Source organism: Micrasema longulum, unplaced genomic scaffold (assembly GCF_059751315.1).
Source record: "Micrasema longulum isolate JH-2025_06_02 unplaced genomic scaffold, ASM5975131v1 h1tg000331l, whole genome shotgun sequence".
Classification (NCBI taxonomy): Eukaryota; Metazoa; Arthropoda; class Insecta; order Trichoptera; family Brachycentridae; genus Micrasema; species Micrasema longulum.
The window spans coordinates 1,513,108-1,532,832 of NW_028277535.1; the positions used below are offsets into that span (position 1 = coordinate 1,513,108).

Genomic DNA, 19,725 nt, shown 5'->3' on the forward strand with positions numbered 1-19,725 from the left:
CCTCATTAATCTCGAATTTACTCGGAGAGTTGGTAACTGATCGGCACTTAGGTGTCGAGTCCGCACCTATTCTTGCCATGATCGCATTCTTTAATTTCATTTATGCCGTAATAACTTATGTTTAATTAATTTGCCGTAGTTTATATTTAATTTACTGAATGGCCTAATTGATAATAATAATAATAATTATTTTATTTGGCTGATTTATATAGCGCCATTTTCGTATAAAATCACCTCAAGGGCGCTTTACAATTGTATACCTTAACTTACATTCTAACTAAGCTGAAGTGATATATTATATTTCCAGATTTAAACTTGAGGGTATGATAGTCTAAAGAAGTAGGATTTTTGTTGGGATCTGAACTGACTGGGACTGTCGATGATTCGTAAGTTTGAAGGCAATTGGTTCCAGGCAGAGGGGCCGGCGGCGGCAAAAGCACGATCTCCAAATCTAGTATTTGGGGAACGCGGTATTTTGACAAGTTTTCCTCTTCCTGAATCAAATGCTGACCTAAGAGTAGATTTTCTTTGATATGTATTTTCCCTTATACAAAGGTCTGATAGATGTTTTGGAGCCATTTCATGAAGGAATTTGAATACTGTTCAGCAAAACTTGTATTTTATTATCTCTCGGCTTTTTAACCAGTGCAAATCTCGAAGATGTTGTGAGACGTGGGAATATTTTTTTACTCCCGTAATAAGCCTTGCTGCTGCATTGAAAACAGGTTGAAGTTTATCGTCGTTACTGGAACAAGTGGCATTCAATGTTCCTATCCGCCGGTTGCGAAATAATAATGTGCTGTTCCTAGATCAACACAGCACAAACTATGGCTTGCTCCACCAATGTCCCAATCGTATCGTATTGTAAACTCGAGACAAGATCTAGACTTTTTTGGTGTAAGTCTTTTTAGATTAAAATCACTAAGATAGATCAGATCTTGTCTTGAAATAGTAATTTTTATTTTTTTGTCCTTGCTTTAATTTTATTTAATGGTGTTTTATTTTATTAGTGCCTGTATTTATTATAAGAAATTGTATTTACCATCGCTAGAATTAACTGAATAAGTCCGTCAAATAAATAAATAAATAATAAATCAACAAAAAATTAATAATAAATAAATAATACATGAATAATAAATAAATGATAAATCAATAATAAATAAATAATAAATAATTAATAAATAAATAATAAATAAATAATAAATAAATAATAAATAAATTATATATAAATTATAAATGAATAATAAATGAATAATAAATAAATGATAAATAAATAATAAAAAAATAATAAATAAACAGTAAACAAATAAAATAATAATAATTAATAAATAATAAATAAATAAATATTAATAAATAAATAATAAACAAATAAAAAATAAATAATAAATAAATAATAAATTTATTCACTTTACTAATTAAGGTTTTTGTTTAATTTTCCCGTCCCTTCATACTGACATAACTTTAACAATACCTGAAAGAATGGTATCAATTTTCATTTTTTTGATAGATAACACAATAAATCATTTATAAGTTAGTTTCTTGTGTATTTTTATGTATTTATTTTGAAGTTTTGCACAATTTGTAAATAATATCATACTATATAACTTTTCTGCTTTCCATTTTTCGGCATGTATAAATTTTTATTATCTTTCTATTATTCTTTTGTATATTGCTTTGATTATTTTGTATATTGTTTAATATGTTAATAAGTGTTTTTGATTTATATAAAGAAGAGTCCCGAAGGAATTTTCCAACAAGTCGGGACATAAAAAAATATAATTCTGCTCCATGATAAAATTGTGTATTTTGTGCATTAAATAAAATAAAATGAATAAATCAAAATAACAAAAATTATTTATGTGGAAAAATAAAATATATTATTATGGCAACATTTCGTCTGGCAATCACTGCGCTAAGTTTTCGGGACTTCTTTTGTGGCGCTTACTCTAGTTGAACAATTGTTTTGTAAATAATTTTGCATGAATTGCTGAGATAAATCATTAAATTTTTCCCGAAATTGTGGCATTGCATTGCTACTAAAATTATAAGTTAGGTGGACAACTTTACTCTTCAACTGCCAGTTGCCAATAAAATATTGCCGTGCAAAATCACCAAATTAATACTGTAAGTCATCATTATTTTAAGTCTATTCTGCAATGAATCGAACCCGAGACCTCACGTTTCTAAAATAAAATCAGTAAAACCTTTATGAAAAACGCAGGCGACAACTCTTATTTTTAAACATTGGATATCAAGTAATTACTAAACTTATCGTGTTTAAAAACATGTTTATATTTACTTTAAAATTACATTTTTAATTACCTGCTTATTTTTAATGAAAAATATGAAGATAATGAGCATTCTAAAATGTACGTCAATAAAGATATGAGATTGATTTAAATACTAATAAGCTAGGTTTTTACGTTGGCGAGCATGCAAACTTTTTTGTATATCAGTAATAACAACGTCATAATTTTTTTTTATGTACGAGTGACATGACGATTCAACATGATCAGACCTGACGCTACGCAAAAAATTTGCCGTCGCAAGTGACGAAATAATGCATAAATTGCGCTGAAACTGTGAAAAACAAATGAAATATTTGGTTCCCTTCGTAAATATAATTCAATTAATGGAATAAGTTGATAATTAATCAAATAAATACACCGCAACAGTATTTAAGATCACTTTATTTTTTTTCTACCGACCGGTTTCGAAGCTACGCAAGCTTTTTTAGGACTTGAAAATTTCAGAAATGAAAAAAAGCCATTAATAAAAATTTATTTTGTCCAGTCCTGTCTTGTTTTAAAAATCGTATCCAACCTCCCATCTTTACAAGACAACATGACAAAAATACTTGGCTGATTAGCTCCATATTTTAGATTTGATATTTACTAAACACTGTTAAAATAAAATACGACAAAATTAATGAGTAAATTATACCTCGATGAAGAAGCCCAAGTAGCTTTGAAACCGGTCGGTAGAAAAAAAAGAGTGGTTAAAAATAATGTTGTTTTACATTTGTTATTAGATTAGATTTTTAAGCACATTTTTCAAAATTTTGACATCTGCCAGAAATAAAAATACGAACTAAGAAAATATTTATATGTATATAATATTTAGAAGGCTACGCAATATTTGCTACATCTTATTTATTTGTCCATCACACAATGCAGACTGTAAATAGAACGTAGTTATGCAGAAAGCAGCCAGTCCACAATTTCGAATAAATGAGATATTGATGTTATCGGGTGCAGTAAGAAAAATTCTTTGTTCTGCTAAAAACAGCCCGACCGCTTTCTTTCAAAAAACTGTAAAAATCACCTTCTGAAAATAGTGCCGATCACAGAAACAGAATTTCTCAATTTGCAGAAAACACCCACAGGACTAGAAAAATCTTTCGGTACTTTAAAATTAATTTACACTGTTCAAATACATAATAAGATTCTTGTTTGTAATACCAAAAAAACAGTAAATTCATTACATTATTTTTTGGTATGTGTATTTTTGTACATACACAAATCTGGATTTCTCCCGAGGGGGAGTAGGTATATATATATTTTTTTTATCAATATTCCTACAGAGATGAGGTAGAATTTTTTCAAATTCAGGATTATCGATATTCGAGCGTTTACAGGGCTTATGACCTGTCATTGGCTGGGTTGAGTGGCCACTTTACGTTTTACAACATTCCCCATTCCGCTTATTAGCGAATATCGACACAGGTACCATTTTTGATTCTTGTATATATCTTATTAAATGAGAAACCATTCACTAGCGTGTTGGAGCACCATCTATGTATTGATATTGAAGTTAAGTATTTTTAATTAGCATATTACTTTATTTTTATGTATTTAAGACTCTTCCGAGTTAAATTAAGTACTAGTAATCGCCTGCAGATGATTCTGCAATTTATTTATACTTATATTTTGACCAGATCTTATTACACTCAACCCAGCCAATGACAGGTCATAAGCCCTGTAAACGCTCGAATATCGATAATCCTGAATTTGAAAAAATTCTACCTCATCTCTGTAGGAATATTGATAAAAAAAAAAAAAAAAGTAAATTCATTGTTAATCATTTGTCAAAGTCAAAAACATTCCAACTGTTGTATAGATTTGATAATTCACTCTTCTCACAAAGGTGCTATTATCTCAGTTTCACTTTTCTGTGGGTGGCTGCTTTCTGCATAACTACGTTCAATTTAAGGTAGAAATTAATGAATTTAAAGCAAGTAGCTGCTAAACTGCCTATATATACAAAAAAATAGATTCATTTGATCATGTTATCCGCTTAGATGTAACAAGTATAGGAATAACATGTCTATTTATTACAGGTCATTGGGTTTGTAATATAAAAATAATGTTACTTAAATAATAATGAAACTCTCCATAGCGGTTATTTCTTCAACCAATAATATTCTATTACCGTCAAGTTGGGGAATTCACTTTATGGCCTTTTCTAGTAAATAAATAGTGATGCCAACCGCAAGAGTTTTGGGCGTCCGTTTCGAGACACAAACCAATTATTACGTAATATTTCGGGCGCGAACCAAATGTAACGTGCCAATGGCGTCGTTAACATTTGATTTAGCGGGAAAAATTATTGCTGTATAATTTAAACTTTCGGGTTGTAGATAATTTAAAGGCCAATATTTCAGGTTTTCAACATTATTTCAGGACTTTTCAACAAGCCACGTTTCAAAAAAAGAGATTTAACGGTCGAATAACTTTTTTTGTGAATGCAAATATCTCCGGAAAAAGGATTGTACGTTCAGCAATGTAAATGGAATTTAATTAATTACTGCCTAATTTTAAAATACGCTTGTGCAGTGAACAAGTGTATAGAGTATATTTTTGTACCGATTGTATTTAATTTAATCGTTTGTGATCTGGTTAAGTAATAACGGTGTACATAAAATAATACGTTTTTTTAAAAATGAATAAATAAAATTACTTACAATAAATAAGTTGTTCATAAAAATGAACAACTTACTTATTGTCACAATGAGGAATTCCACTGTTTTCTAATTTATTTTTTTCTATTAGCGTACTATTTAACTAAGCAAAAGTATTTTTTTTGTGCGTTATTTACAAAGATATGATTTTTTAAAGTTACATTTATCAAATACCGCGCCAAATGACTGTAATCAGTGTGTCACTTTTCAGTAGTGACGTCATGAAACGGTTGGCGTTTTTACTTTCACTAACCGCGGTAAGTTGTATTTCTCCAGCCAATAAAAAAACTGACAAGAATCTATGGAATATTGCAATGATTACTTGATTGAGTTGATCGTAATTTGCTCATTTCTATGTTATGGTTGTTATGTTTCGATTTTTCGATTACGTTTCGATTTAGAAAAACCTGGAAATTTGACATAATCTCTGGTTGAAATGTCAACAAATTGAAATGTTTTTTATGGTCAAAATGTTCCTTACAAAGTGCGGGGGCTTTAAAGCGGAAACCGAAAATACTACAAGTAGATATAAGGAGTGACGTCATTATTTACGATTTTAAAATGAATATTACTGTATATATATATTTTTATATTTTCGCGTGCGTTTTTGAGATTTTTCATCATACTTCAAAATGTTTAAATATTCACGTGTACACGAAAACATTTTTAAAATTTGATTGCGGATTGGGCTGGAATTTCTCATTTACTAGTTTCGGCAACTCACGTTGCCCTCTTCAGGGTTATACAATAATAAAATAAACATGCGTTAAAGAAACAGTGAACAGTGAGTGTCGATAAAGATACAGCAGGGGGTAATTGTGTTTATGGTAGGGTAAGAATTAAGGCCCCCGTGGTGTAATAGTCAGCGCGTTAGCTTGCCCTGCAAGAGGTCTCGGGTTCGATTCCCGACATGGTTGATATGAAATATTTATTTAAAAGGGTGTTTTCACACTAGAATATTTCATAGTCCCTGGACTGGTACCTGAAGCGCAAGGCTGATCATCTTACATTCATGTAACAAAAATGATCAAGATACGTTGCGGTGGTGAATCAATGCAGTGCCCTATGCACCATAAGGTTCGGAAAGGGAATGATGATGATGATGAAGGGTATGGGAGGGGGTAATTGTGTTTAAGGTGGGGTTAGACTTTAAATTAAGACTTTAGGTAAAGTTAAGTAAATACTTTAGGTACCCCTACCTTAAACACAATTAAAGTCACAACACAAATCATTCGTAAGTACTATAATTTGTGTTAAGTCGGTTATTGGCAGTGAGCGGAAGTGCACGCATGTAAGATGACCGGCGTATTTAAGATTTAAATTTTACTTTTAGAAAATGAGGAAAGGTACTTTTTATACAGTTTGTCTCTATGTTTTTTTTTCAAATGTTTGAACATCAGAATATTCCGTCTTTTGCTCGGGGTAACACCTCTCCGCGCGCAAATATTTTTTTTACCACAGCCTTTTAAGAGTAAATAAAGGAATTGTCGCTCATTAAAAACATTAGTTTACATGCTCATAGATGACGACGTAATCTTGACATTTTTAGAACCGTGCACTTTTCTACGAATACAGGATAATATTTGATCTCCTATCTCGCACGTGCAAGCAGTACAAAAATATGCATAAGCTCAATGCAAAAGACATGAATATGTTTGATAATGTTTTAAGGGAATTAAAAAATAATTCATTATTTATAGGTCTGCTACTATTATTTTTTAAAGTTAAGAGTCATTTTTCTTACGCTTTTTATTTGTTATTTTTCTATTTATAAAACTATACGTTTAAAATCCTTTTTTTTTAGCAAGTTTTCTTCGCTTTTATACTTTGAAGTATGTATTATTCGTTTGTGTTTGTTTGTCTTGTTGCTGCTATTATTGTTTCTTAATTAAATCAAATAAATGAAATTATTGTTATTATGGATAACTTATATTTCGCAATTCTCGTAATACAATACCTCAAGGGCACTTTAAAAAGTAAGTCCATAAAAAAATAAATTTCATTTAAATCACTTACACACTTCTGGTTAAACAATCATGAGAGATCTCAACCTTATATTCGTACGAGGTTTTCCTAGACGACGAATTATTTCATAACTAAAACCTGTACGATTTTTGGTCAAAGACATCTCTCTTTTATCGCCCAGAGAGAATTTAATGTTTTAGAAGAGGGTATTAGCTCTCAATGACAAAAACTATTTTTCTGATAAGAGTAAAAGACTAGATTTTTTCAGTGGGAAGGATTTAAGTGGGAAACTCCTTGATAACTTTCCGATTGTTTAAGTTTGCTGTTAACCATATTGATTTGCCATGTATTTATTTGAAAAAAATATTCTAATTTTCTGACCCAATACAATATTTATATACTTGTATGTCTGTGTCAACCAATTAATCGTTCCAACCAACGCATGACTTTAAGGCACATGAAGTTTGGACTTACGTATTAAAAATGTGCAATAAACTACTTATAAGTAAATAAATAGACCTCAAATAATATTTTAAATTTGTAATTTAAAAACAGCTTTAATTTTTATTATCACATGAATTAAATGAATTAGAGTTTCACAGTGATTATTATTACGACACCAACGTTAGTGCATCCCTGGAAACGTATTATATTTCCGAACAAAAGTTGAAAGGAAGGCAATGGTCAAAGAAATATGAGATGTTATGAAGGAAACTGTGTTTAAAATATTACTTTTTAGTAGTAGGTTTTGACCTACATAAACTACATAAGTTACATCACATTACTGCCATAATATTCAAATTAATCGGTGTTAAAGGACTATTTTATTTTATAAAATAAGAGTTTCAATTGCATTTCAATCAAAAATATTGTTCGGGGACATTTATATAAACACCCGTGAGTAAACATGATATAATTTTTTACTTATATTTTGTTAACCGGCCAATGAGCATTTTATAAACATTCGTAGCGTTACCAGTCGGTAAAAAATTGGTTAAATATCAAACTTTTACAGAACACATCGCACCTTTAGGTTGAAAACGATGAACACTATCCATCTTTCTGCAGTTAAAAAATGCAACAATTGGGTGGAAACAGGACAAAACCGTTACATCGGTCTCTTTATTAATCAGAAAATTTAGATTCCGTGTCAGTACGGAAGCGACGCAATTAGTGTTGTGTTAACGTCGCTGTGTGAAGGACGCAACGCAAACAAACATATAGTGACCAAAAGCCGGTTGAGTCAATTTTATTCCGATACTAAAGGCATGTTTACTTTATTTTATGAAATATTAAAACGACCATTTTAGCTTTGTGATTGTTTTGTTCTGGCTTACTGATAATCTAAGTGACTTATTTGAGTTAATGTCATTTTATTATTTGAATTATCGATGATATTTGTAATTAATTTAATAACTTATCTTATTTTTTGTTTTGTACACCGTTTTGTGAAAAATACCGAAATTATTTAGTTACAATTAATATAGTGTAAAGTTTTTGCAAACCAAGTTATGTAAAATTTTCATTGAAAATTAGCATTTTTCAATAAAAAAATAAAGAAGCGCCATCTATGAATAATGAGATTCATATATTCGTTGAGAATCACCTTGACACGGCAACTCCAGGTGCCAGGTCTACCAACACAGAAGCCCAACACGCCACCAACGACTGCAAAACTAAATTCAGACTCTCTCTGCCCAGCAATGATTCCAGTTGTCTTCGAGACAACGTTGTAAATTACTTTAAAAATTTAACGTTAATTATTATCACGGTTAAGTTCAGCCAGAGTTGTTCAGTGTTCAATTCATTGTATTTTATTTAGTTATTGTTAATAAAGTTATAAATAAAACAGATAAATATGTAAATCAACGTCTTTTTATCAAATGATGTTCTGTGACGTTCTGAGAAGTTATTTGTTTCTCTATTTAATTTTTCTATTCAGTTTTTCTACTTGTTTTTTTATTTTCTCTCTATCTATCCTCGCCTTTGTTGTATACACCATGATTTGGTCTGACACACGTTTTGTATATCCGAATTATGTTTCCAATAATCATGTAATCATTGTAATATACGACACTTCTTAGGCATCTAGATGTTTACTAACTGAGATGGATATGTTATCATAACTTCTATGGTAGCATCATCTGCATGGCATGTGATGTTAATGATCTTATCTTCCTTAGTAGATTTACTACTTTTTTTTATTCTTAAAAGCGTTTTTAAAATATATTTATTCTGTTTGTGTAAGAAAAGGTTTTTGGCGTATATATTGTTGTGTTATATTTAGTTATAAAGGTGCTAAACTTTCTTTGTTTCTTTGTTGTTCTCAATATGTGTTGTTTTCTAAATGTTAACATTATTTATGTCCCGAATTGAGTTGTTGTAATTCCTGAGAATGTAATTCAACGTATTATACTTGTAAAATACTTTGTGTTATATGATTTATTAATATGTATTTTTTTTTTTTAATTAAAAAAATATAAGCAACTTTGTAACGAAACTTTGGTTAGTTGAAATTCTATATTTACAGAATTACCAGATTTACCATTAAACAGATTTATTACAATAATATATAATATTTTATGAGTATTTGAAAATAATAAAGAACCGTTTCCTGTTTTTTACTTTCTTTTAACAGATCACAATTCTTTTTACTCCCGTTTTTAAACTGATCGTTTGCCATAAAATGATGATTACTGTTTAATGAAAAAAATGCGAGTTTTTCTAAAAAACACGAATAATACTCCCAATAAAAAATACAAGCAAAAAATAAAGAATCATTTCTCGAATTATCTCATTGTTTTCTCTTTGTCCTAAAAACCCTTGACATTAAAAACAGAAATAATGTTTATAACCGAAACAACTGATATCATATTTTGTCATATTTTTTATATTGTCAAGTTTTTTTGCGAGATCAAATAAAAAATTTAAACACAACCCTCATTTCATCTGTCTTTATAAAAACTTAATTGTGAAAAAAATTAAAGGCTCGTGTTTTTAATTAAATATAAGGAAAATTTAAGCTTATAACAAATGAGCCATTGCAGATAGAGAGAAATTAATGACATTGAAGAAATATGGATGTTCAAACAATGTATGTATGGGAAAATGATGAATGTTATACAGTGTGTACAGTGGCCACTTAAACCAGCCAATGACAGGTAACGAAGTCTGCAAATGCCTAGACCTTTATATTCCCTGATCTAAAATGTTTTACATCTCTGTAATTTGTTAACCTTAATGACTACCTTGGGGGTTAAATCCAGTATTTTACAATCATTTGGACAAACTCAAAATATTGTAATAAAACCAAGTGGCGCAAGAAGTTTAAATTGGAACATATGTGAAATAATTCGATCAGATGAATCTCTTCACAGCAGGAAAGGTTTCATCTCTTTAACCTCACCAAAATCAACAAATGGATGAACCGAAGAAATATGGATGTTCAAACAAAGGCAAAAAAGTGAATACAGTGTGTAAAGTGGCTACTTAAATGATATTTCTTTTTTACAATATGTAAATATTTCATTTTAATTTTTATTATGGATTGTTTAAATTTCTCTGTATTATATATTTGTTAGCTTTCTTATTTCAGTTTTATTTTCATTATTTTTTTATTTATTTTTTGTTTTTTTATTTTTATATTTTGTCCCGATAAACTATTCAATAATAGTTTGTCATCGGGTGCTCAGACATTAGTTTTAATTAATAATCAAATAAGAAGAGTACAGACATAATACTGTATACGTATAAAATAATAAATATAAAAAATAGTTTAAAGATTTTTTTTTTTTAAAGTAAGGAAATAGAGTAAAATAATACAATTAAAATTAAAGAATAGTAATTTACTTAAATATATTTAAATATAAGAAAAAAAAAATAGACACATATTTAAATAGTGTGTGCTCATAAATGTAATCAAAACAAGATAAAAAATAAATTTAACAAAGTAAAGTAAATCGAGAATTTCAATTCATATCTACAGAAAAAAAAAATAATAAGAAAATCAAAGTACATATTAAAATTAAGATCTACAAAATGTAAATGAAATAAGAAAGTAAGAAAGTAATAAAAGTTAAGAAAAGAAAAGGTTAACCCAAGAAAATAACAAAAATGTATTCAATGAGGGATAAAAAAAAAGAAAAAAAAATTATGTACATGTTATTACTTGTTGCCATATTATTACTTGTTACTATATTATTATTATTACCATACCTTTATGTAAATATTAATTATTCTGTCCCAAAATGAGTTTGTTGTAACTCCTAGGAGAACAAAAAAAAAATTGTACGATTTAATAAAAATAAAAAATAAAAAATAGTCTTTTTTTTAAACGATCACTGAATTCAATTCAATTATTAAAACCTCTCTCCCGCTTTTACTTCCACTTATTCGACTATATACCATTGTGTCCTCCTACTTTTGTTTAAATGTGTCCTAAATAAATAAATAATCTCTCATTTTCGGCACACGTAATAACTACACAGCACCGTAACGCGCATATTATGTTTTGAGACAGTAAGAAAAAGGTTAAGCCCGATACAACTTTAAAATAAAAATAAAAGAAAATGTATTTTTGGAATGAGTTCGTTTTTATGGGAGTCAATATCATTAGTTTGACATTAGATAGTATACTATCGATCGAAAATTTTATCACGACAAAAAAATACCCATTACAAAGAACCAAGTATTGGACTAAGTATGTACGCGGCGTATCAGGGCCAGACCGCGAAACTTCAGAAAACATTCCTCAAAATAAACTTTTTAAAAGAACATAATATTTTTTTTTGCAAACACATTTTAGATGATGATTTTTTTTCATAATATTAATATTTAAAAATGCGGTCAATCCTTAATGTCTCGAACTACTATCCATTCCATAAACCCCCACCCCTCTCTTACCCAGCCTCTTCAAAAGTCCACGTCCGGTACGTATCGCCTCGTTGGCGTTGGTCAAATACGTTTTTGCTAACGATAAGCGGACTGTATAATGTAAAAACGAATATCATTCAATGTTGTACAAAGTTGGAGTATTTGAATAGAGGAAAGAAACACGGAAATTGACCTACCTTTAATGCGATGAAGATGTTCTTCAATATTGGTGCTCAGAATGACGAAAGTCAACTATGAATTATTAAACGATTTACTATGACATTATTCACCAATTCCAAGAATTCTTACGCCAAGTGATGTAAAAAAGTTTTGTTAAATTTGTTCCATATCCAAATCATCTGTCTTGATGTAAGGTAGGTATATATTATCAGGATGGGTTAAGGATGGGAAAGCAAGGTTTTCGGCTAGGAATAAAATCGATAAATGCTGTTAACATTTTTAATCTCAATTTTTAGAAAAAGGAAAGAAAATGTGGTAATGCAAAAATGATATTACTACATTTACATCATAGAAAAAAAAATCCTCCGAAGTTTCGCAGTATGGCCCTGAAAAATCGTGTATAACTGAAGAATGCGCAGCGTAAGACGCCCGATTAAATTGGAATAAGTGGGTAGGACAATATATCCCTTAGTGTTTTTTGAGGATCAGATGGGAAAAGGGGATGATTATTATTATTCTTGCCGTAGAGGGCGTATTTGTAGGGTTGTTAGCGTGTAAATAACAATGACAAAAGTTTGTAGCAGTTTGAACAATGGTTCTTGGTCAGTGGCCAAATTTTGCATTGTTTTACTGGCATCACGAAACGTTTTGAGTTGTAATAAATATAAAAGAAAGTACGTAAAAAATGTAATAAAGACTATTATTATTTACAGTTCACTTAAAATACTTTTATATTATATTACGTGATAAAACTTTGATTAAATTGTCCTTATTCTTAGTGGTGGGGGTCAGTGTATGCAAGCTCCTGACGTCATAGCGACCTGTGAAGATCTATTGTGACGGGTCCCCGCCAATAGTTCTCGCTCTCTAAGCCCAGATTTTTAAAGAACCTGGCTACTTTAAAAAAAATATATTAATTTTTTTGTTAATTCGAGTTGCATTATTTTTTACCTTGCTCATAATATACAAGGTTTATCTTTCATAAAAATGATTTTTCTGCAGTTAAATTACTTTAAATTTTACCTTAGTTTTTGGGATTAGGAGGGATATTCTAGAGTGGGCCAACCAGGAACTTCTCAGCTCATGTGGGGAGGAAACCACTTAAAACTATTCAAGAGAAGTCGACCTGTTGATAGTAAAGTTGTCAACAGGCCTTCAGTTCCACGAGAAGAGTGTTCGGCATTTTGTTCCCTACTTTAGCTTATTTTACCAATAACTAAGCCTGGCTGGCTACTGTGTGGAAGGCGAGAGCTTACATTTTGCTAAATCTCCTCTTTCCAAGTCCAGATCCGTAAAGTATAGGGCTATTAGGTAGGAGGTGAGCTCTTTAAAATCCTCAGGTTTAACCAGTGGTCCCTCGAAAATAAGGCTCTTTTTATGATGTAAAGCATCACAATCACATATAATGTGTAAAAGTGTTTCTTTATCTGCACTGCAGAACCTACATTGAGAAGTTTCAAAAAACTTCATTCTAGCAATGTGTTTGTTCAATCTGCATTGTTCAACACTCACTTGATTTCGGCTAAACTTTATCAGGTCAAAAGAAAAACTTTGCAAGTACCCATTCTGATTAAATTAACAAAATAATTTGGTTAATGTAATCAGCAACGGTATAACATTATGTATATTATCTAACGAAACTATTTATTAATCTGAATAAGATGTGATATTAAAATTAATTGATTTACTAAACCATCACCATCGGCAAACCCTAATCCGCACATAATGGTGCATGCGGCACGGCAATGGTAAAGTTGATGCAGTGTTACTCGATCATGTGTTACGGGAAGGTATGGCAATCGGTCTTACGCTTCGGGGACCAGTACAGGGACATTGAAATATTGCTGAGTAAAACCACCTCATAAGCAAATATTTCATCTCGAACTTCCTCGGAATCCTTGGTATGAGAGAGCACCAACTACTACACTGCGAGGTGGACATTTTTACACCCGATTTTAACGTGAGAGAAGCCGTGGAGTCGAAAACACTTGTCCAGGATTTTGGTTTTATTTCACACGTTTGATGTATTCTATTCTTGACACTGTTTTAACTAAAGTTACATAGAAATTTGCATGGAATCACTATTGTTATTAACAACTGTACAGAATACCACCAAATAAAGAAGAAAAACTTACAAATAAAATATAAAAAAATAAAAAATAATAATAAAAAATAAATTATAAAAAAATAAAAAAGTAAAAAAGATAACTAAAAAAGGAAATAAATTAAATAAAATAACTAAAATTAGTACATTGAATATCTTTGTTTTTTAATTTAAAGTGGCATGGTTGCAAAGGGGTATTTCTATTTTTAAAAAGAGCCATCTCTTAATCTGTAAGAAACAGAACCGAGATGGACCTTATATGCATTTTGAAAATACTTAATGCTATAAGTGATGTCCCATCTCCGTTGCTATTAATTTATTTTTATGTTCTCAACCATGTCACCAGAAGTTAAAATCTGCAACTTATTAAATTTTCAAAGACCAACTTTTGTTTTCATGACCCAATGTCCAGAATGAGAAGATTAGTCAATTCTTCCACAACTTGGAATTCTTTGGGATAGATCTTAAGGCTTCTTGTAGATTCCTAAAAATCCACTAAAACAGTGTGGGATGGATATGGTTTGGCATTTTTAGCTGAAAGTCTCATATGTTTATTGTGTTTATGGATCAATTGTACTCCATTATTTTATTGCCTTTGTTTGTCTTTGCTTCATTGTTTTATGTTCTTTTTGTTCAGTTTCTTACTGTTGTAGTTGGCTCAGGTCGTATATACAATATATAAATAAATAAAAACATTTCAAGAAGAAGAGGGGTTAAAAATAATTTATTTTGCCATCACAATTCAGTGCACTCCACAGATAAATAATAATAAATTATTATCATGCCAGGAAAAGATGTCAACGCGAGGAGTTTTCCAATTAAACTTGGAAAGAAGTCATTATTGTAAAAGGGTGGAATGGTTTTGAAAAGCAATTATTTTTTCTTATGACGTATTTTCATAGAAATGAAGTCTGTAACGCGATAGAATGATAAATATTTACATTAAATTCGAAGCCTTCAAAAAATATTTAATGTAATTAATATTTAACAATATTTTAAGATTGTCTAATTTTTGGATACAAGAAAAGTGGATTATTAAAATAAAGGAAGAAATTGCCTTAAGGCAATATACCCGCCCTTTTGTTTTTATAAATTGTATGTGTATATAAAGTGATAAATAAACAAATGAGTTTGTTGAACTTTTGAATTGAAACATAGTTTTTCACAGTGATTTTATTGTTATAATGGACATGTTTTAATTTAATTAGTAAGTTGCTGAGGCACCGAATAAATTTGAAACTTTTTAAGTGTAAAAATACTGCTTTAATCTTAAAGAAACAGGATGGCATCACATTTCATGTGTAATTAACAAACGAATGTTTAAGTAGCAAATGAAATACTTTAAAAATGAATTATTTTTCCATCTGTCAGATTGTCGAAGAAACAAAATGGAAATTTCGTTAATGTTGCCAGGGTAGATTTTTTTTACCCTATATTGCTCATTTAATAAAAGAACAAATGAAAATAAGACCTCGGATTAAACAACGCCGTGGGGGACATTTAAACGACATTATCTTTAAAACATAAAATATTATTTAGCATGATATAAAAATATCTGTTTTGTGTCAAATAAAATTTGTTTTATATTTTAAGTTCTAAGTTCACAAATTCAATTACTCTTATTAAATGAACCATTATTTATCTTATCTTTTGTGTCAATCAATGTTTCTGCGTGCACAATAAAATTTTAAAGAAATTAACTGATTGCTTATTTTTTACCTTACATTTGTGTTATGATTATTTTTTTTCCCCATCAAGCAACATTACCCGGCGACTTAACGTATGCGCGCGGCGAAATTGTGTTTAAGTGGGGGAATTATTGGACACAGTCCGATGTATTCAAATAGGATTCTACGCTCCTTCTGGACTATTCTTAATTGTTTGCTATGACATTTACTTTTTTGCCCATGTGAACGAGTTAAACATGCGTGAAATAAGGCTTAGCTAAAAATAAAAATGAAATAGTCCTAATAAATAACAATTATCTTGTTATAAGCCAAAGAAGTGATAATACTAAGTACAAAACAGCCCCCTTAACCGTCGAAATTTAGGGGTTAATTATGTTTAACGCTAAACTCCGAAATTAGCGTTTATTGTAATAATACCGGGGCGTTAATGTTTGAAAAGAAAATAAGATTATGTCGAGTTTTCAGTTCAACGAAAGGCGAATTAGCGAGTGAAATTACTAAAGTAATTACGTTAACTATACTCTGATTTCTGATCTTCAAAGATGTTTTGTTAATGTGAATTTAAATCACGTTTACAGCCGTTTGAATTGAAAATGAAACAAGGTCAAAACTTGAACTCACTCGACAACATTCCGTGTCCAGGCGGATGAAGAATACAGTTATAAGCGTTTAATATAATCGGAATCCTGGACGAGTGTTTTCGACTTGATTGCTACTCTCAGGTAAAAATCAATCTCAATAAAAATAAAATTGCAAAATTTTACGGTCCCTAGACTGGTAACTGAAGTGTAAAACTGATCACTTTATCTTTCAAGTAACAAAAATGATCTAGATACGCTGCGATTGGAGTGCAAATACAAGGCCCTATGCACTACTGGGTGCGGGTAAGTCATGATGTATTCCTCATTTCTCTGGACATGAAGTTTAGGTGTTTTCAAAAAAGTAGTATGAATGTCAAATGAACGTAGTTATGCAGAAACTAGTCCACAGTTTTGAAAAAATGAGATTTGTGTGTTATCGGGTGCATTAAGGTCAATTCTATGTTTTGCTAAAAACAGACGGACCGCTTTCACACAATCATCTTTTAAAAATAGTGTTGATCACTAAAACAGCATTTCTCAATTAGCAGAAAACACCCACAGCACTAAAAAGATCATACGGTACTTTAAAAATCTTTAAAACTGGTCAAATACATAATTACATTCTTGTTTGTTATATTTAAAAATGAATATATTAACTGTTTATCATTTATCGAAGTCAAAAACTGTTGTGTAGATTTGATTATTCACTATTTTCACAAAGGTGCTATGATTTAAAGATATGAACTCTTTTTTCTATGATTTATTTTGTTGCCCTTTAATAATAAGGAATATTTTTGTGTTTTTTTTAAAATATTTTTTATTTCCTTTTTTAATTACTGTAAAAAAAAACCATAATATCTTTTACGGAATATTTTATTTTTTCTTTCTCATGTTATACAAAATTATTATAACTGTCTATGGTTTATTAGAGGAGCGAAAATTCATTAACATTTTCTTGTAAACCCACGAACAGGCCATGCCTTTGTGGGATTTTTGTTTACTATTTTTCTTTTAATATGTATTTCGTTGATATGTAATTATGCTTTATTTTTTTAATACTATGTTTTATTATTATGTTCATTGTAAGAAAACAAAAAAAAGGATAAAAAAAATAATAATCTCAGATTCATTTTTCTATTACTGGCTGCTTTCTGCATAACTACGTTTAAATGTACATAACGCTTATTACCTTGTCTTTTTTAACACTCTCAGAAAAACAATTCTTTATATAAAATACTATAAAAAAATCCTAAATAAAGTTTGTTCTCACAAAGCTGATTTGTGTTTGTCCTTTTTAGGCTACCGTCGCTGAAGACATCTTCAAGGAAAGCTATGTGTTGAATAAAAACAGATGCTTATCTACTAGTAGTTTGTACCGTGTCGCAGTCGGCTGTACGTATATTAAGCCTCATTTTGTTGTTTGTCATTTTATTTATTTTATTTTAGTTTTTTTTCTCATAAAAAAAAACACATTATTAGTAAATAGGAATCAAGTTGAGGTAGAGCGGTATTCGAACGTCGGACCACTTTTTCTCAGGATTTTACTTGAAAGTGGTCATCGAGTAGATATTACGCATTCAGAGTTTTAGTTCAAACACAGAGCTGTATTTTTTATTCCCCTGGATGTAAAATTTAATAAATTAAATCATCGAAAATGAAAAAGAACTTACATTTCAAATTTATTGCACCCATTTATAGGAATAAATTGCATATCTTCAATTCCGTAACTATTTTTTTTGCACGTTCACAATAAACTGATTTTTTCGCCACATTTACATTTTATTTATATTTTTAGATAACAGTAATGTAAATAACTGATTATAACTAAAATCAAACACTAAAATCATTGTCCCTACTATTCTTTCAACTAAAAACGCACTTGTCGGAGGTAAATTAGGAAATTAATTATATCAGCAGAATTTCGAACTACTGTCCACTTATAAATAACGTAAACACAATTGTCGTGAACATGTTAATATTATCAGATATGCACGTGAACTAATAAAACACAGACATTATTGCCGTATATAATGTTTAATTAAGTGATAGGCGGTGATTAAGACAAGTTCCCCTTGAGTAACGGTACGAGAGTATGTGAATTATGTCAACTCGGTATGATCCTATGTAACGTAACAATAATATTTTTACTGCTATTGTCAAAGTATTGAGTGATGCTGACAGGGTTGAGCCAAAAATATTAAACAGCTTAGAATTCTTATTTTTAATATTAAATAGACATGAAGTTTTACCCGGTTTTTGAGATCCATACCGCGAAACTTCAGAGAAACATTTTTTAAGTTCTACTCGTATTATACTTTCAAAAACAGCATTTTTTTTTATAAATCGCATTTTTTTAATAGAAAAATAATTAAGATTTATCTGGTGATTTTATTTTACGCATAATACACAATAACAATATTTGAGTTTGTCCAAATGTTTGTACACAAAAGACTGGATTTCACCCCCTCGGGAGTCATTAAGGTAAACAAATTACAAAAGGGATGGAGAATACCTTAGAAAAGAGAATTTGGCTGGTTTAAGTGGCCACTTTACACACTGTGTAACATTCACCATATTGCCTTTATTTGAACATAAGGTATTCTCCATCCCTTTTGTAATTTGTTAATACACACTTGTATTATTTTGACAATTTTAATTTTCATGTCCAGACGTAATAGAAAATTCCATGTTATTTCGGGACTCGTATATTAATAAATATTGTCACAAATCAATAAACAAAAAACACAATTAAATTAAATACAAGTAAATATCTCTTTAATATCTTGCAAATAGGTTATTTAAAAAAACCATTGTGTACCAAAATTAAGATCATGTATCCTATATTTGTAATTTAATTCTTAAATAATTCCATTCAATACATAAAAATGATTTCAGATTTATACGGTACAATATATACAAAAAATTTAGTAAAAAGTTTATTTTTTTTAATTGATTTAATTAAGAAGTAAAATTTACATTACACTTTGATGGAAAAAGAATGGTAGAAGTGGAATAAAAAAAAAAGATAGAAAAGGAAAATAAAATATTTTATCGTGACTTATTTCATCCGTGATTTGAATTTTAACAAATTGAAGACAGATTATTCTGCAAAACTGGTAAATAGATTAGGCTCATATTTTTTTTAAACACTTATTTTTTTACTTATTAAGAATAACAAAAAAAAATTGTAGGTACGTTATTTATATCAGGGACTCTTACATTTATTAAAATATAGTTGCCTTTTCATTTTTAGGAAAAGAAAATTTGCACAAGACACGTTCATTCGGATTTAAACTGTAAAAAGTGAAGAAGGATACGTAGTTTTACAATGATGCTTTGTTTTCAAATATTTTTAAGCGTGTTGTCGCTATTTTT

General features: G+C 29.7%; 1 protein-coding gene across 1 annotated transcript in view; it reads right to left on the reverse strand.

The window, feature by feature from the left end:
* Positions 1 to 18,308, reverse strand: part of LOC148282424 (5-hydroxytryptamine receptor-like) — a 281,204-nt gene extending 262,896 nt beyond the window's left edge. The window contains exon 1 of the mRNA XM_088225117.1: positions 18,021 to 18,308. Within this exon, the coding sequence (XP_088081243.1) occupies positions 18,021 to 18,042 (22 nt within the window). The 5' untranslated portion in view covers positions 18,043 to 18,308. The remainder of the gene's footprint in view (positions 1 to 18,020) is intronic.
* Between the last annotated feature and the right edge of the window lie 1,417 nt (positions 18,309 to 19,725).